This window comes from Branchiostoma floridae, chromosome 10, assembly GCF_000003815.2.
Source record: "Branchiostoma floridae strain S238N-H82 chromosome 10, Bfl_VNyyK, whole genome shotgun sequence".
Classification (NCBI taxonomy): domain Eukaryota; kingdom Metazoa; phylum Chordata; class Leptocardii; order Amphioxiformes; family Branchiostomatidae; genus Branchiostoma; species Branchiostoma floridae.
Window position 1 is genome coordinate 15,135,166 of NC_049988.1, and position 20,643 is coordinate 15,155,808.

The 20,643-nt window shown below is 40.6% G+C and overlaps 1 protein-coding gene and 1 non-coding gene across 2 annotated transcripts; both read left to right on the forward strand.

Moving 5' to 3' along the window:
• The first annotated feature begins 5,975 nt into the window (after positions 1–5,975).
• On the forward strand, positions 5,976–13,526 carry LOC118424658. The gene is made up of 3 exons (XM_035833316.1): positions 5,976–6,246; positions 10,754–11,866; positions 13,176–13,526. Exons 2-3 carry the CDS (start codon positions 10,997–10,999, stop codon positions 13,401–13,403), a joined length of 1,098 nt encoding a protein of 365 aa, XP_035689209.1. The 5' UTR covers positions 5,976–6,246; positions 10,754–10,996; the 3' UTR covers positions 13,404–13,526.
• A 5,155-nt stretch (positions 13,527–18,681) lies between these two features.
• Trnap-ugg lies at positions 18,682–18,753 on the forward strand. The gene has a single exon. It is a non-coding gene; the product is annotated as a tRNA-Pro (tRNA).
• The last annotated feature ends 1,890 nt before the right edge of the window (positions 18,754–20,643 follow it).

Consider the following 20,643-nt stretch of genomic DNA (forward strand, 5'->3'; position numbering starts at 1 on the left):
AGCAAACAGTCGGCATTGTTTTGGGTTGTGACCAGGCAGAGATCTGAAGATGGATGAGATTACGATCTTGGTTTTTGATCCGGCTGTGTGTTTTTTATGAATGCGTGCTTTGGTGAAGAAAAGGTTTGAAGTTGAAAATAATAGCGTGTCCAAGAAGCTTTGGTATTGATGTTTTTGGTTTATATTGGACGTAAAGCAAAGGGTTATGCATGTGGCAACGTTAGATGGCAAGTACAGCATATATAACAAGGTAGTCTATCTAAGGATGGTATCTCAATACACTTGGGGTAACGGTGCGGCACTGTGAGGTTCAAAAGATTACTCAACGAATTTCAGAGATAAAGAACGAATTTTCTTACGTTTAGTGAATTTTGTTGTCTTCTAAGTCTTTTACGTATTGCGCAATATCTTAATTATTAAAAAAAAAATCGGCGAAAATAACACAACAGTGCCGCAGTGAACGAACACCGCACAGCCGCACCGGTGCCCAAAGGGCAGTGACATACCACCTTAAAGGATTAGCATTTGAGATGCACCCTATGTGATGTAATAGACGAGTAGGTGGCAATAAGAACTCCAGTCTCACTGTGTGTGTACCGAGTCAGGCTTTCAAAGGAGCCCTCTCCTAGAAGTGTGGTTTAGAAGGGATACAAGGACTCTAAATGTCTCTCTGTGTAAACTGGAGCTCTGTCTCTTACTGTCATTGACTCGAGAGTACACCGTTATAATTGGCACCATGCAAACACTCGGTCCATCGGGAGGTCTTTCATCTATTCATTAGACTACCCACTGTAGAGTCATGGAGGATGTCACATTGTTACTTTGTGTTCTCAGCGCGTCTTTCATGATCATTTCTTTCGTGGTCTTTTTGTTTTCATTCAGCAATGGTGACGGTGTTGATTTTAGGAAGAAGAGTCGAACATTTCTTTGAAAGTCTTTATGAGTTATCAACTTTTCATCTCGTTTTTAACGCAGCCAGGGAACAAATTTTACACTATGAAAGTTTTTTGTATCGTGTGTTTTGTTATTTTTGAAATCTTAGCCTTTTCCTGTTTATTTTTGCGGTACTTTTGTGGTTATTGATTAAATTGTTATAACTGTTTAAGCCATAGAAGAATATATCTAAGTATTCAATCTTTTCAGTCTCATTATAGCTGAATTGAAATACTGTATTGAAGTATCAACATATCAACTACAGTTACGTAACTGCATCTGAATGTTCCAAAATAAGGAAAAATATCCAATTTGATTCTATCGAAAGACAGGAATAGGCCTTTCTAAAATCGTTTTCACGGTCGATTTATACTGAAAAGTGGCTAAATACCCCTTCAAACGTCCTCAAACATAGTCTGACATGTTTGTTCCTCCGGATCCATTCTAGCGAACGTTGACCTCTTGTCCATTCAACAGAGCGGAGGAGACGGCTGTACAAACTTTCTTGGCATTCTTTAAGGAATTAGGTGAGCCTCTCGAAGAAAAGAAACAGTCTAGAGAAAGAGAGGGAAAGTACACAGTTCTAAGCGCGTGCTTCAAACCTCATAGAGGGTTTCGTGTTCTTCTAAGTTCCTTCTAGGATTTTCAGACATACTACACACCCTGTGCCCATTTTCTCTCAAGCCTGTCTTCCTTAGTCTGTTTAATACTACCCCTGTCACATTATCCACGATCTTGGGGCGTATTGATGGAAGATCGACCATATCTAAGATCCACAGAAGTATTTTTCACCTGAAAACCGTTCCTGTCACATATATAAGCCATACTTTGTACATTTTACAATTGTTGTGCAATGAAGTTATTATTATAAGCGAGGCTCGGGTGATTGCCGCAGAATCCTCGTCCGATCGATTTTCGCCAAATGTGACAGGGGTATCATACAAACTCTGCTGTCCGGAACTGCAACTGGCCCTCCCCGTTGGGCGGGCTGCTAAAAGCGAGATTTAATCAGGCTAGTCTTCCTTAAAGAAAACACAAACTATAGGTATGATTTGCACGAGTTTCAGCAACTTGACACAACGGAATCTGCTTATTGAATGTAGTGGAAACAACTTCGGTAATATCATCTCTGTTGACTGGTGTAATTGAGCAAATATAGCATAAAGTGTAGATCTGTTGTCAACCAGAGTCAATACCTTTGCGGGTGGGCGTTGCAGTAGCATAATCACTGTACTGGTAAACACAATAAATCCATCATATACTTGAGTAGTCAGTAAGCTTAAACTTACGGTCATTGACCCCTCGGTAATGTCAAGGAAAAATCTACTCAACCAGATCCTACCTTAAGGCCAGCTTTATTTGTGCCAAACATCTGACATTGTGAGGGAGGATTTACCAGTCCACTGGAATTGTTTAGACCTACTCTTGCGTCTGATTGAATTTCCTATACGTTAATCTCCGATGCAAGGTTTTGTTTAATTACCTTAGCGAAGGAGGTTCAACTTCGACAATGGTACTATTTGGTGGTACTGTTTTTGGTGGTGCTGTTTTAGGTGGTCCTGTTTTTGGTGCTACTGTTTTTGGTGCTACTGTTTTTAATTCCATGAGAAATTGAGATATAGATTTGGGTATGTCTGTTTGTCTTTCTGTCTGCCTATTTTGTTTCCGGATTTTTTGTAGTCAGCATAGTTCAACAACCTCTGGATGGATAATGATGATATTTTGTATATTTGGATGTGTGCTCCCATCTATACCTCATAGTCCTTCGATGGATTTGTATAAATTTCGACTGAAATGGGTAGTTATTGAGGTCCCAAAAATATGGCGACTAGCAGTATTTGAGGTATCACAGGCCAACAACCTCTTCCCAAATGTAGTTTGTAAGATAACTTAAGGTTGTGTAATTGTCAAAATGGTAAAAAAAAGTCAAGATTTCAAAAACCGTAAAGCTCTGGCTATAACTGCCAAATTAAAGCATTACTAACAGAAATTTACAGTGCGTACATTCGGTGTTGGCAACATATGTTTAATGTAGAAGTAAACCAGACTATTAGAAAGTGGTTAAAAGTACTTTCACCCTCAACACACAAACAATGTTTGTTCAGGTTTATACACTTCATCTTGGATGGCACTTATTAAAACAAAGTCGCCTCTTAACAAAGTAGAACACTTTGAAAGTCTTGCATGCTTGTCCCGTGTGGTCATGTTGTATCCATCGATCGGTCGCTCACGTGTTTCTGTTCTTCAGCACAGACGTCTTTTGTGTTTTAAGAACAACACTTGTAACTCAATCTTCCTCTTGCGAATGTTATGAGTTATTTTCCGGTTGGCTGGTGGGGTTGCTAATTCAGTTAGCCAGCTTCTAAGTCTTTCCTAAGTTGTTTTTTTTTCTTTCATTCATTTCCCGTAACAAGATAGCTGAAGTTTCTACAACATTTGTACGACTCTCCCAAGAATGCCCTCAGATTGCGATCGTACGACAATCGTACGACAGATGTGACCAGACACTATGCTTTTCATAGATTCACTGAATGATCGTTGGTGTACGTATCTCCAGTTTCCAGTACAGTTAATGACGTTCGTCCCACATGCTAGGTTCCTACTTAAAGGAAATCTAATGTTAGTGTTGTCGTTTGCTTTTCAAAAAAGCAATTTCCAAATACATAGAAGTTTAGTTCAGTTCAGTCAATCCTTGTGAAACTACCGTAAAATGTTGTGTGAGAAATTATCAATACAATTATCCATACCTAAATGGCTACCAGTCATTACAATAATTCAATTCCTCACAAGTGCCACAACAATGTCACATAACACGATAATCTAATAAATACCTCATTCGTTCCACCAAGATTCTAATTCCCATGACGTCATAGTTTTAATAGAGTTATCACTAATGTGATGGAAAGATAAGTTACTAAATGTACTTATGTGAAACTACGCTCTCACCGTAATTATGTCATTGCGGATACAGATGTTACCTCAAATCAAATAACTGGGAATACTACAAGAGTGGCTAAGTACAACGAGCATTTTTTTCTTTATACAAATGATTGCACAATGAAAACATTAGCGGATTTCCTACTACAGTGTCTGTGAAAACCCCACTTGTTTGTTTAAATGTAAGGCTCATGTTGGAGTTTCTCACGGGGGATTTGAAGGCTAAACGGCTTACTTTAATTTGTATTTATAACGACCATTTTCTTCGTTTGAAGGCACACATTGAATAAAAGCTGCTTCTTCTTAGATAAGTTGATAAGGTAATGAATGAGGTGGACTTATGCATTTGCAGCAAAAACAAGTATCATTTTAAGATATTTGTGTAAGTACATATAATAAGTGTGAACTATTTGGGAAATTGGTACATACACATGGATTTGTATAATTAGTTAACGTTTAACAGAAACATAATTGATAAAAGGGACCCATGTTGTGTTGTAGTGGGGCAGACAGTCTTCTTCTCTCTGAGAATAGTGCCACTCATTTTGACCATGACACGCCAATTTTGTTACTGAACATTCCACGCTGCAATTATCAGACCCAGACGCCATTGTTGTACCTCACAACAGTTGCCCATAACTTCACAAACACGTCACAGGGATTATCTCATCCTAATCCCGTGTTTCGGACGGATCGAAAACACCTGTGGGTCAAGGAGAGATCCTTTCCGTTCCGATTGTTGTGTTGACCACTCCACGTGTTGCGGTAACCTCTCCGTCTGAAAGGGAAAATGGAGAAGTTGAATGGGACGGAGGTCCTGTTACTTTCTCGCTGTTTACTAAACGGCTCTCTTTTCACTTTCTATGGTTTTGTTTGGGCAAAAACGCGCGGAATGGCAATGTGCCTTTGATTCTTTCATTCCTTTTTTCTTTCTTATCTCTACTTGTCTATTCCCTTCTTCTTGTTTTGCTCTCCTTTCTCTTGTCCTTTCTTTCTTTCTTTCCTTCTTTCCTTCTTTCTTTCTTTCTCCTCTATTTCCTTATTGCCCTGTTTCTTGTTTATCAATTTGCTTCCCTTTCTGTTGTCCTTTCCATCTTTCTTCCTTCCTGTCTTCCTTTCTCTCTTCCTTTTTTGTTTCTTTTTCTTTTATTCTTGGTTTCCTTCTTTCTTTGCTTTCTGTCCTTTCTTTTCTTTCTTTCCTTTCTTTGCTTTCTTTCTTTCCTTCCTTTTTTGCTTTCTTTCCTTCCTTTCTTTGCTTGCTTTCTTTCCTTTCTTTCTTTCCCTTCTTTTTTTCTTTTTCTTTCTTTGTTTTCTTTCTATCCTTTCTTTCTTAACGGCTATAAGCGTCAGTGTCAGGTCGACAGAAAGGGTTAAATTCCTCCACGACTGGAAAGCCGTTAAGTCTCACACGGGTCATGTCATGCTAACAAACGAACCGGAAAAAGCAAAGAGACTGTTCTGACTGTTCACTTAAGATTTATGTTCATCGACTTGAGAGAAATCACTACGAACTCTATTCAAAACAGCTGGTGTCGACGTCTTTTTACCTAGCAGCAAATCTCTAAGTACATCTATAATTTCACAAATTGTCAGTTGACAAAGAAATAGCAGCTGACCCTAAAGTAGATTCAATTTGACCCCAATTTCGGTAAATGTTTTCAGTCAACTTTCCGAACAATCGAGCGATACCTGTTTTCGTCGACTCGGGTAAGAGGGAGAGAAATTACTGCGAACTCTATCCAAAAGTGTTTGCGTCTTTTTACCTCGTAGCAAATCCGTAGCTAAGAACATACATAGTTTCACAAGTTGTCAGTTGATGACAAAGAAATAACCACTGCGTGACCCTAAAATAAATTCAATTTTGACCCCCATTTCGGTACATGTTTTCCGTCCACTTTCCGAACAATCGAGCGATATTTGAGCAAGATCCGGAGCGATACAGGCCGAGCATTCGCCCTAACACGAACACAAACACACGGACCTAACCTAATTATCTGAGAACAAATACCCTCCCAGATATGCTTCCTGTTAAGTGGTGGCCGAAAAATTGACCCAACTGGAGGCCGGGGCAAACGACCTTTTCAAAGTCTGATTAGCGAACGCGCTACCGGCAGTGAATGCGTTTACAAATTAGCGTCAGGTCGTTGCTAGGCAACAAGTGGCTGAGCGTTGTTTTAAGAGCTCTCGCTAACCCTTGTGTAGCCCACTTCAGAGGCAGTCACGACACGAGAAGGACAAAAACCCGCGGTGTAGATTGCTTACCGACAAGGGGACGGCGTTTGTTCGGGACCAATCCTACATCCAGGCGGCGAGTTTTGACGGGGGCCGCGCTCGGTGGTGTGAATGGTACCCGACACAGGTGGGCGTGAACATATGGTAAGTATTGCGGTAGAATAAGACAAAAGTATGGACTGTGTTTATAAGAACATGCACTACAAAATCTAGACTTACAAGCAGTTTTAGGAATATACTTGAGCCAAAAAGCTGGGGTAAGATTTTACAAATGTCATCATACTCGCTCCCGTAACCTTACAGAGAATATCTAGTGAGTACGCTACTAGGAAAGGGCAACGTATTAATAGGTTTTGTTTTTACAAATGTGCAGAGAAGAGTCTAGGCTAGAGTTTCTGGACAATTTGAATTCATAGATTTTCTCTGTTCGTCTGAATTCTGCAAGATCTTTCCATATGTCAGCACAAATTCATGGGCTTACAGAGAGATGCATGTACATTTTAACAGAATGTTAGTGTTCTTTTTTCCTGGGTATTCAATAAGTCATTGAGTACTTTATTTTTTTGTTTACACTTGATAAATCTTATACGTCGAAGGAATGCTTTATTACACCGCTACGACTTTACGGGAGGTATGGCACATACGGGATCGTATTGACTACGCTTCCTGCATCTTTCTATGGCTTTTTATGCAGAATGTTTGGAGTAAACAGTTTTAAAATTCTTTCAAATACCGTTCATTGGTGAAGGGCGTGTGAACTGATCAAGTTCTAAAAACTGTACAAAGTAGGAAAAGGTGATTTCGCAAATTGTGGACTACAAATCGAACAGGGTATCTATGATATGTCCCGTTGTTTACAAGAGTTTGCGATGGTGAGGTTTTGTTTTGGTAGATACGCCGTACACAAGAGTAGCCCTCCATGACAAAACATTGCATGTGGAGAGCTCTAGCACTAGCCATAGAGGCGATCCTTATACAGAACGCTGTTGTGGTGAAAACACGCGAATGTAAGACGATACCCGGTAGACTTATGTCGGACTGCACGGTTCTGACAAAACATAGTCCGTGACGTGTTCTTTGGCCTTAGGCCGGGTTTGGGTTTAAATCCTATGCCTTTTGAAATTTAACGGTCGTGACGACAGTAAGAGGAAGAGGCGTGATCTTTAGCTTTTATATGTCTGAAGCTCTTTGGAAGTCACAGATAGTGGTAGGCAGGTGTAAGACGTTACTGACTTTAGTATCATGCTTAAGAGCGAGAAATGTAATACATTAAAATTTACATATGCAGGTGGTTACATACATGTCACATTTAGAATGTGTGTGACGCAGTCTACCATGTATGTAGCTATAGGTTTTTGAAATTTAAAATTTTTCTGTTTGGAATTATTTGAGACAGTGCGGCGTTGCGCAGGAGGCTTGTGTCACTGTGTTTCTTGTCCAATGCCAAGTCTACACGATTGGAGTAAAATTCACTGTAGCAAAATTCATTGTGTAGTTTTCCCTTTGTGTAAGGGTTTTTCTCAGAAAATACGATGACTTGCGTTATAAATGTGTGAATAGAACTGTATAAAGACTGAAATAGAATAGAAGACACTACACTTGCATGCTATATTCTTTCAAAGTAGGACAGACCTTCGTGTAGTAGGTCTGGTATATGTAATTATTTTACATATAGTTACATACATGGCACGTGTAGAATACATACGGTGCAGTCTATCGAGATTTGGCTGTTTTGCTGCTTCGAATGATTTGAGACAGTGTCAGTGTGGCGTTACGCATGAGACTTGTATGGTTGTGTTTCTTGTCCGACGCCGGGTCTGCACGTAGTATGATTCATTGTGTAATGTTTCCTTTGTGTGTGGGTTTTCCCCAACAGAAAATACGATGTCTTGCGTTCTAAACGTGTGAATAGAACTGCACAAAGACTGAAACAGAATAGAGGACACTATACCTGTGCCTGTTATATTCTTTCAAAGTAGGACAGACCTTCGTGTAGTAGGTCTGGTATATGTAATCTGACTTCGGAGCATATGTTCTTGGCTTGAGGCAGTGTTCACTTGTTCTACTTATATGTAATACTGCATAATGATATGTACATAGCGCCTGGTACGCCACGTGAGGGAATAGGATATGCCAGACTGTCAATCACTGTGACAAACATTCTGGAGCTCTAAACTAAGCTACACACGCACTTGCGCACACACGCGCGCACAAGTACACACACACACATACTCGCGTGCACGTACACACACACACGCGCGCGCGCACGTACACACACACACATATGCACACGTACACACACACACGAACACATACAAGCCCCCACACGCAAACACACACATGCAAACACACATAAGAAAACACACACACTCAAGCACACACGCACGCACACGTGCATACACACACAGACGCGCGCGCGCACACACACACACACACACATACATATACAAATGTACATACACACATAACCACAGACGAATCCAGTGGAGTAAGTGTTACACTAACGTTAACGTTACATATCATATCTGACATGTTGAACAGTGCATGAAAAAGAAAGTAAAGCAAAATACACGGGATAAAGCCCGGGACGGAAGGGTTGTGGTATGGCCGCCGGGTAGAAATTAGAGAGCATTACAGATAATGGATCCATGATTGTTTTTTCTAGCAATTTGACTCCTTTGTTGTCTCGCTACAGCTTCGGGTAAAAAAAAACATACCTGTGTAAAGTAACAATCGCCCTCGAAATTGTATCGCGCAATTACTACAGCCGATTGGAACGTAAATATCCCTGTAAGCATGTACGAACATGTGCTGATACATTCCTACCACTGTGTTTATTACCTTTGCCAACAGAAGAAGGTTTAGTTTTACGTGCGTTTGCCTGTCTGTATGTCTGAAAGTGAGATATTAACTTTTGTTGTTGTTTTTATGCTTCTTGGTGAACCGCGTTTGCCCAGATGGTCCCATGCAAAATAACTTTTCGACGGTTTCGTCTTATTTCGCAACTGATTTAGATATGTACAATATGTAATAGATACACGCGTACTTCTTCTTCGGCCGTGGAATCTGTATATTTCTTTAGTGAATCCTTGTTTTTTTCCTGGAGATGCTATGGTCATGATGTTTGGATAGCAGATAGCTTTTGACCTCAGAAATAAGCGGTGTAGGCTTGGGCCTTCTAGCGCTTTATTTTTGGAACTGCAGGGGCGTCTTAATACATTGTACACCATAAAACGTGGTTTGAATCATATATAGTCACTGCGTTCTTGACTGGTACTCTGGTGACCACATCTTGTGAGACCAACAATGTGAACTCTAGTTACCGCATTGTGTTCACCACAGCACCACAAGCATTCGGACCTGAAACAAAAAGATAGTCGTGACTATAGTATAAAGACTTCATGTCCCGCTGGGGTCACGTTGGGTATTCTACGCTGTGAGGTTGGGCGTTATGAATCAGGAATATACTAGTCATGTGGACAAAGACTAGCCTGGGTACCATCCGGATAATAGTTTGCTCCGACTTTTATTACACACTATATACAGTTGCTTCTCTGCGATTGAATGGTCTCAGGCTAGACAAAGACCGCGAAGGGTATGTCTTAAACTGACATAATTTTTGTTTGCTCGTTGAAAGGTGAACAGTTTAAGTTTTTTTTTTTTTAAGCAATAGAAGTTTCATGTAGAAAAGGTTTGATTTTTGGTGGTGGGGGGGGGGGGCTTCTTATAATATAGGTTTCTTGGTTCTTGTTATTAAGTTTGTAAGATAAACTGCTCTATTCATGGCCTAGAACAGCTACAAATTTATAGCTTTGATATTCAATTACATAAATCAGTATGTTTAGAGCTATTTTGCATTTAAAAATTCTAGGATCTACAAATCGTTGTCAGGCAGGGTAAAGCAAAACATCAGTTGACGGCACAATTTCTTCATATATGCACTTCAAGGACACAAACTTAGCAAACGTATAACAGTAGCAATCCTGGTCTTGGCTATGCACTGTTTTCACTGGGTTACTAGATTAATAATGTTGTCGTAGCTACTGTGGACTATATGAAATATGTACAAAGGTGCTAAGGTACGTTATTAATGGAGCAGGACGGCCCTTTTATGTGCCGTTACTCCGTTGTGGGTTGAAGCTTTTATAAGCCTTCCGTGCAAAGTCCGAGAACCCTACATACGTGAACCACCCAGCAAGTAAACGTGATATATTTGACATCTGTCCACCCTGGTTATTAATCACTAACAGAACCGTTACCTAGCAATGGCGGGTGGCTTTGAAGCACTGTTGCCTTTGACAATTAGCAAACATAGTGGTGTATGACTAAACTGTTTAGGGGAAAAGTTGCGTGGTCTTATATTCTTTTAATTTTATGAAACACTGTGGTAATCGAGCACAAGTGCACGAGATAGAGTGTCGGTGCGGTACTTTTTTCCGCCCTTGAGCACGTGTATAGGCCATCGCGTGCGTGTGTCGGGTCATAAAAGAACGCCAGTGAACCCTGACGTGAGTTTGAAGAGAAACCCTAGCTCCCTGCAAACGACACCTAGCACCGCCCCCCTCCCCCACGCACAAGTTCACTACAGGTGACATGACATGAAAGGCGTGCTGTTGATTCACACCTGCCCATTGTTTATTTGTCACCGCAGGTGAGGACGCACTGACAGACGCCTCGGCTTGATGCGACAGGTTCGCCGAGGAATGTAGCGAGGAAAGTCGGTCAAGACTATGGCGGACACGGGAACTGAGAACCGAGGGGCATCCCACGGGCTACCACCGGCGGTCCCCGGCCAGCAACCGCCGAGACACCTGTCACTAAGGTCCGGTAACTAACAGGTGATAAAGAACAGGTGAACTCACGACTGACACTTTGTGTTTACTGACCGAGAAAAATGGCCGGCTTGGAAGATAATAGCCAGCAGTCAGATCACAGGGGTGAAGATTTACAGCCCGGGGCGGAAAATTACGAGATAATCGTGACAAATTGTGTGCCCGACACAAAGGAGGTCGACGAACAACTTTCGCAGGTAACCAGGGAACGGGCGGTGTCTCGGTTCGGTAGGCTGTCTGCATACACCCGAGGGAGCACCAGTACCGGCACGGTGAGTCTCCACTCCGCTCGCTCATGTCCCGCCGCCTTGGAGACACCAGGCCGCGGCAAACTGCTCAACAAGCGGCCCAGCACTAGTGCAGACCACCTCTCATGGGGTGTCACCACCAAAGATGAACCTAACACGCGACAAGAGACGGAGAAGACCATGTTTTCCGCCTTGTCAGAGGAAGCGAAGGCTGCCATGTTGGAAATGCGGAAGGAAATGGAGGAATGCAGACGACAGCTTGACGACGACGCGACAACACAAACACCTGTAGACAACCCGACAGAAGACGACACGGGAGTCGACTTAGCCGACGACGAGCAATTTGAACACGACAGCGACAAGAGTACGCCACCAAATGACAATGCAGAAGTCGTGGATTACATTTCAGACTATTCTGAGGATTCGAACTCACTACAAGAGGCGATTTTCAGAGACGAAGACCACCGTAGACCGGCGAGTCGGCTGTCCTACACCCACTCCGCTCCTAAACAGAAAACTGTCCCCATGTTGCCGCCTATACAGACTAAAAGCAAAGTCCAGAGACAAAGATCGTATCCAGGCGAGATTCGACATCTCAACAAATCTTATCCCGGTACCCGATCCCCACCCAAGGAAAATATGGTTTCCGACCAAACATACGTCCCTGGAGTTGGTCGTTTCCAAGTAAGTGCAAACACATAATTTTTTTTCTTTCTAAAGCTGCGTTCACACCTGCGTATATTCTTATGTTATATGGAGTTCTTAGTCTCTATAAGGCTCCACAGGTCGCTGGAAAAAAAGGAGACATTGGAGAAATATAGACACATAACATGTCAGAGCAGTTAGCTGTCCATGGAGTATGGCTTGCAACCAGCTGACTCCTCTTGCGTGTTATCTGGCTATATTTATCGAGTTTCTATTATTTTTCTAGCAACCTACAGCTGTGGAGCCTGGTAGAGACTAGGGCCTCCCTACGAACCTCATACGGACTTGAAGATATACGCATGATGTGTGAACCCACCTTTAAACTTTTTCTGTGTTTTTCCGCCATATCGAGGTTACCATAATAATGTTACGCTATGTCATAATTGGCACGTTGCTAATCGTTACAAATATGCAATGAATGGATTGTATATAAGTATGTAGCAATGATGTTATGCCAGGTGTTTTTATCCGTTGTTGCGCTGTCTAAAGTCCGCGTGGTCCAAAAAAAAAAGAAAACTTGTCATTCTGTCTAGAAGCAAAAACCTTTGACAAACATGTGCCCTGATGGCAAATAATCCCCATGACCCACCGTCATGCCATTGCAGTGCAATACCTGTGTTAAAACTCGGTCTGATCTGGCGTACCAGGTGTTAAAAGTACTGTCTAAAGTCCGCGTAACCAAAGAAAAAAAAACTTGTCATTCCGTCTGGAAGCAAAAACCTTTGACAAACATGTGCCCTGATGGCAAATAATCCCGCTGACACGCAGTCATGCCATTGCAGTGAAATACCTGTGTTAAAGCTCAATCTTATCTGTAAACGCATCTGGCGTACCAGGTGTAAAACTGCGTGAATGGATCAGTAGCATTCTTTAGTGCTATTTTTGTCGACACATCGTTCAAGAAGACAGAAAAAAAGGTCCTGGCTTTTAACTGCAGGGTTGTATGCATGAACAAGTTCAAATACAGTTCCTCAGAGACGATCAAGTGGCCCCTGAATAGACACAGGGGGGTCTTTTTACACCCGAACAATAAAAATCATGGCCTCTGTAAAATACGACTTTGTATGGTGTAACCAAGCTCTTCAAATGTAGCTAAATCATTGCAAACATTCAAATTACGGTTCTTAAGTGGAGTCAATGTTGCCGAGTCGCCGCTCTCTTTGTTCGACCTGTTGGTATTACGTTCGTGTCACAAATCATGTATCTTTTATATATGTCTGGATATAGTTTCCAGAGCAAGTGAACCCCAGTGACCTCATTTTCTGTGGCGTATTCTATTTCCCTGCAGGTTTTGAGACCAGTCGTTGCCCGAGAGAGGTCGTTTAAGGTTACTGGTCCGGGGTATGACTCAAGATTTCACGACCAAGTCTGGAGGAGCGAGGACGAAAATGGAGACATTGTACCCAGAGAAGTCAAGAAAATGGCGACTCAGAAATGTAAGGAATGGCTAAGACGTTGGGTCGTCTCGACTCCACCTGCGGACACGAGAAAGAGGCTATCAGACACTATGGACTGACGGGAAAAAAGCTAGACGGAAAATCCAAAATGGCGGACAAGATCAAAGTGACAGAACTTGTAAGAAGTGTTGTAAAAAGAAGATAAAAGGCGAGACCCGATACTGTTATATTGTTCTGTGAGAAAGAGGCGGTCAGACACCATGGACTGATGGTTAAAAAAGCACGATGGAAAATCCAAAATGGCGGACAAGATCAAAGTGACAGAACTTGTAAGAAGTGTTATAAAACGGAGATAATAGGCGAGACCCGATTACTGTTATATTGTTCTATTGGCTGTAATGGTGTATAATTGGAAGGGAGGCGTCAAATTGTCTGTGCATAACAACATGCAATAATTGTCGGATTCGCAAAATTCCTGATGTGACGTCATCTAGGCAGCTATCACATCAAGTCTCACGGGAACTCCTTGTCATTGAGATGTTATCTAACATCTGAAACAAAACAAAACATAACAGAAGAAGAAAGTTTTGATCTCAAAATACCAAGATAAACATCTCTGTGTCGTGCACTTTGTTTCCAAAGCCATCCGACAACTTCTGGTCTCATGAGAGCAAAATGACGCACAAGAATACTGTGTAGCTTTAAACAAAATAGGAATGACATTTGCATTTTCCGTCCATCCTTATCGATGCAATCAAACCAGTGAAGACAAACCGTCCTTTGTTAAGCATCCACAACATGTTGCTCTGTCATACTATTACAATTGATAGCAATTTTAATCGAACAAAAGTCTAGAAAGACATAGAAAGACGATATGGGTTATTTTTCTTGGTTGCTAACGTGAGGAAAAGGTGTGTAATTCTGTTGGGATATTCCGTACCGATTTCCTTTCGTGAAAAAAATGGAAGACCTCTGGAACTCTGTATCACTGGAAGTATATATTAAACAATTTCCTGGCAACAATCCACGTCTGGATGCAAATGCAATCTTATCTTATTATCAATCCGTCCGGATTTATACAGTTGTACCTCATCCGTCCATTCAAGCAAAACCGTACCAAGAATAGGACATGATCCTTCAGTTTCAACACTGATTGTGTTTATTTTACTTGCATTTTGTTTTGCTAATTATTAGATCATTTCGACATATGACCACTGTATTAATGGCTGTTATTAGTCCTGCAACCTTGGTTCGACTGTTGCTAAGGCAAGCTCCTTGTGAGACGCTATTTTTGTCAAGGCAAACCTTAAGACGTCTACATGTGTACACGAAGGAATTTGATCTGCTTTCTTACTTGTCGCCTTGTATACCGAAGCGGTGTAGGCCCCGCCTTCATGTTTGCTTACGTCCGTTCTTTAAGTGCAATAGAAATCCGTCCGTGAAAAGTCTCCTGTCACGAAAACAGTCGAGCCCATGTGCACAGTGTTGTCCTAGTGATGGGGATTGGGGACAGGTCTGTAGAAGTTGTGTACAGTTAAAAGGAGACACCGATTGTTATCTGTGTTGTCAAGGGGCTGGTATACTGACACTCATACGATCGCGCGCGAAGACATCTACTGTTAGTTTTGCGCGGGCGTTAAAAAGACATGGTGCAAATTACAACATTGAGGAAGGAATGCCAGAGTTAACAGAACAAATTTAGTACCCTGTAGAACTCTTTCTTTTTTGAGCTGTAAACAAATGTACGACTCCATGTCTATTGCTTGTCAAAAACAATTATTTGAATTCAGATATATGTACTTTGAAGCTGTATATTCTTTACTGTAATAACCTCAGATGTATATTTTGTACTATATGCTTTTATGATAGAAAACATGACGATAAAAAAATGAACATGACCACACATAATACTGTCTTCCATTTCTTTACTTCTGTTGCAGACTGTCGTCAATAATGATATGCACATGAAGTTTTTGATATAGTACCAACAATCTTGATGTTGTTACGGAGAAATTAACTCAAGCTGAATAAAAAGACAAGACGAAAGGGAGGCCGTTTTATGTGTCTTAAATCTTAAAAACAATTTTGGAATCTCCGGTATTTTGTGTTGTTTTAATGATATGATGTTTGAATAAGCAACAAAACAGTAGACGTGACCGAATTGTTTATATTAAATCTTTACTTCATTGATATCACAGTAGTCTCTACCAGGGTCCACAGGTCGCTGCAAAAATAGTAGAAATTGGCCAAATAAGACAGAAAACACACAAGAGGAGTTACATAGCTGAGGAGTACAGTTTGTGACCTAAGGCGTGTTTTTTTTGTGTGTGTCTTTTTAGGCCAATTTCTACTTTATTTGTCAGCGACCTGTGGGGTTTGTTACTATGACAAGCCCCACAGGTCGCTGAAAAAATAGCAGAAATTGTCCAAAAAAGACAGAAAACACACCTTAGACAACACTTAACCAATAAATCAAAACTCTTTTGGTTCATCATTTCATCATGGTCTGAAATCTTCAAAATTCTAATTTTCACACACATGTAGAAGTCGGTAGAAACAGTAGAAGCGGAATGTGTTATGTGTCCTAATTGATATGTTTGTATCTGTTATCAGGTCAGCTCTTGGCGTGGTCAGATATGATAAGGCATCTTGTTGATTTACATATGACGTCACAGACTATACAATTACAAAGTACTTAGTTCGTCCCGTAGGGATTAAGAACAAATAAAACATTCCAATATCATCTAAACTGTGGAAGCCTTAGATCCTCCCGTGTCTAGGGACACATTGAACATTGAGCCTTCTTCACTCAGGACTACCAGTTGATCGAGGTCCCTTTGTAGCACATGTCTACAACTTATTTTGTTCTTTCCCGCTCCCTTTTCCTTTGTTGGGTTGCCTGTGCAGCGCTATTTTTTAATGTCTTTCCACAAACTGTGAAAGCCCTAGGTTCATCTCAACTGAAGATCATTGGGATGCCAAGATTTTATTTTTAAACGCTAGTTCATTTCTATACAAGTTACCATCATTTCTAGCACTATTTCAACAAGTTTGTCGACTGTCCAGCCACAGACACTCCAAAACAGACACAAAGAAAATACCCTAAGAAAGGATTTTTAATGTTTAACCTTTGTTTTTCGTCTCTCTTGTTGTACCTAGCTTCTCTCCATAACACCTTATACAAAGACGGAGGCGTTATCAAACACGGCCCCATTTCTAGGTTTACGTCAAAACCAATCAAGAGAGACACTGCGCAGGTTATACTAGACGATTACACAACCTGAACGTCTTGTCATCTCTGACAACACAAAAGCAGAAATGGCTCAATTTGTACTAATAGTTTGCTATTAGGGACACCCAACACATGAGAGAACCCAAAAGTAACGAGTTACTTACACGAAGAAACTACATGTTAAATCACCCAGACGAAAACAGAATAACAGTACTTTAGACAACTAAATACACAATCCAAGATTATCATGCCGAATTCATAACGTAATGCTGTATGGGCAATACAGATATAACGTTATCAATATTACATGCCATCGTTCATAGTATTAAGATACGAAGCACGCTTCTTATATAGCCAACGGGCCATTATCAAAATCGCTGGTGACACCATACCACTGTATCTGTCAGTCATCTTTATCATGAACAGTAACTTTGACGTCCCTCTCTGAAAGATTCTTTCATGTCTTCTCACGAAAGGTGTGAGGGTGAAGGATCTCAAGGGATTGAATCTGCGTGCAGAAAATGTCAACTAGCTTTCTTACTTCTCAGGGGATTGAATCTGCGTGTTGAAAATGTCAACTGGCTTTCTTTTACATTAGCATAACAGCTTTTAAGAAATTGCAAAAACCTTCAGTCTTTGTGACGAATACACGCGGGAACAGTTCTTACAAAGCCTTTACAGGAAAGATAAAAACACTTTCTGCCAGCTTTATATGTTCAGTGAGGTAAACAAGACCGAATGTCAGCAAATGTCGTTTATTTGATTTTCACTTCAACCTTACCGGTGAACGATAAAAGAAATTTAAGTCCCGATGTACGTCGATGAAGGGTAGACGTCCAAGTAATAAAATATGCCAAATTACAGTTTCTCGAGGAACAGTATATTTGTTGTTGATTTTTTATTTCATTTATCCAGGTGTACATATCTCCTGGCGTTTTTTTTTTTATTTTCAAAGATCGGGGGGGGGGGGGGGGTCATCGTGCATATATGCAACATAAAAATAACCGCTAACGATATCAAATCAAATAAATGGTAATATAGAAAGAATCAACAAATATCAATCTAACGCAGGTTAACTTACTTAAGACAACGTAAGTCAACCCAATTTACAGGGTTAAGCCAATATAACTCGAAAGCATCATGAAATGAATTTATAAATGGAAAATTGCATACCAATGTGAACAGAGATTCTACATTCGAACAAAAAGTAGTACCTTTGATGACCCCTTGGTGACCCCCCTGTGGGACATGGACGTTGATGCATCACCTACTGTTCCCACCTGCCCATCTGTGCACACCTGGTTTATGTCTCTTTTGAAGTTGCCGCCTGCCCGTGGATACCTGTCATTTACGATTACTTTACATAATCGAAACATATAACTCGTTTGTCAACAAAAGCCACTTGTCAAATTTCGCTAGCGCTTTTGGTGAGGGTTGTTGTGTTGTGAAGATGATCGCAGAAAATGTGTATTCGCAGGAGGTTTGAAAGTTATAAGATCGATACTGTAACGTTAGATCAATAAGCTGGTGGAAGAAAATAACGGATAATAAATATTTGGATTTGCGTGACTTACATTTTTATGATTGGAATATGATGCAAGATCTACGAGAATTATCTAAAATGCAACAAAACACACACAACGTTAAAAAAATCCGTTCTTTATACTGTATTCGTTCTGAAATTCGTTGGTAGCTAAATTAGTGGTGGTAGGCTCTTAGTGGAAAGGGGATGTTACATACACATACTAGTTCCTTTTTTTGCATTGACATCCTCATGGGCAATATAAGATCATACTTAATATACTAAAGTAATAGGTAAGATTTAGATTTATTGAAGTTGCAGTCAATGCAATACATGTATGGCAAATCTAGGCAGCTTAGCTGATATTGGGTGCCAACACATACACACATTTACACTTCTCATAGAACCCACATAAATAACTCGAATGGTAACTATTAACAGATTGTTATGTAAGCATTTGTGTATGTGTGTCTGAGATATATCGGGTCTAGAGCTGGGCAGAGGCGACGCTTGAATCCTGAACCATGTGTTACAGATTTCCTACGCACCGTCTCGACAAGCGGATCTTACCTGATCAATACCAGCTGTGACGCCCAGATCAACCAGGATATGTCTACACTTTCTCACACGTTTCAACACGCGAGGCCTGTTGGTCTAGGGGTATGATTCTCGCTTTGGGTGCGAGAGGTCCCGGGTTCAAATCCCGGACAGGCCCTTTATTTTTATTAAAATAAATGAGCCATTGTTATCACTTCCAGTATAGCAACAGCACACTATCCACCTGTTAAGACAATTCTGCACCAGCTAATCATTGATAATGACAAGTCTTCAGCACAAAACCTGGTAGGTATATGTACATGTATGTACAAACATAGAACAGATCGTAACATAGTCTATCTATTTGTTTGTAAAATTCTTTGTTTGTTTGTTTGTTTGTTTGTTTGTACCTTTATTTATTCATGAAAGCTCAAATCGGCCTGCAGGCCGCTTTTCATTGAGGTCATGAGGGAAGAGGCAAGAGTCAGACAACGTAATATATAACAGATACAGTTTAAAGTCCTAATGAGTCTTACAAGCCTATATACACAATTGTATAATACAATAAATACATGGTTGTTGGAATTACTTTTACCCTGCAATGTTGTCAATCAATGATATCTATTACTTATCAATGCAATAATATCTATTACTTATTCAATGCAAATAGCAATTGGATAAGTTTTGTAAACGGTTACCCCGTGTCTTTCGCCTGTGTTAATATTGCTATTGTTAAGGGGGAAATTAACTCTCATTTAATAATGAGTTATCATATCGTAGACCTTTATAATGCCTTAATCTATACCCCAGGACTCTTCGAAGACATCATAGGCCGTTCTTTCTACTGTAAATCCTGCCGTCAATCCATGTTAGGTTGAAATGAAGACAAACAAAAGGAAAAAGGCTTAGTCATATCTTCTACTGATCTCTTGTCCTTCAAGTCACGCAGAAAATGGAGAACACAAGGATGAGTACTAGCGAACAAAAGAGTCGCTGGGCAACTTTTTCATGAACAATTGAACACCAGTACTTGTACTATTGTGTGAGTTTGGAGGTAGATTCATCAGAACAGTTTGCTAACAGTAAGTGCGGGCAGAAAATGGGAGATATGATAAAAAGGTCACAATCTTCCCCACCAATTAACATCCTCTGCTCGGAGTGCATGCTGAGGGAATCCATGTTACTGAGCGGGTTGGCACCATACAATGCAACGGTAGAATTGCTATTAGATAGTGGACAAACAACGCCACCTATCGTATTCAATGTGCAACGGACAGATAAAGGGAGTTATCTCTAGTTAAAGCTTAAACAAAGAAGATCTATAGACTACAAAACTTAATTCCTCACTTTGAGCAACCTGTTCCAATAATAGACATAAACTGCAGTAGAGTGAAGACGTCATTACAGTCGTTACCACAACGCCACCATGCGGAGAACTTGGGTATGCCACAATACCATTTAGCGTACATGAGTCATAGGACACTAGGTGGATGACCTTTCCAGACATGTTGAAACAAAGTGTTGATGTACTTCCCCTCAGGGACAGTTTCTCAACAATAAAGCTGAACCCATGACTAACATACATGTATTGATAATCCCACACAATAATGAGTCGGAAAGCATTTTATATGTTTCTAAACCCACGCAGGTGTGAAACATTATCTCTTGTTTCTAATCAAATTGTACAAGAGACTTCATGTAATTACACGTAGCTCGTAAAACACAATAATTAATATTTGAAAAGGTGATTCGAAGTATGTCCTAATTTCATATTGGATGACTTTTTTTTCATTGTGCAAAGGTCCGGTGTGAGCGAAGTTAGGTGTTACGCGGATGGGCAGTTTTACCGACTATACAAATGCAATGCGCCTATACGGAGACAAATGCAAAGTCCTTCGGGATAGCTAAGGGATTAAATTTGAGCAAGATGGATGAAATGGCTGTCGTTTTTATCAAATATTAAATCAGTGATGACTGAATATTCATTGGAAAGCAATGATAAACTGCCATCTGTAAGGCGAGAACTATATTTAAATGGTTTCTATTTGTACGTATGTCGCGAAGTCTG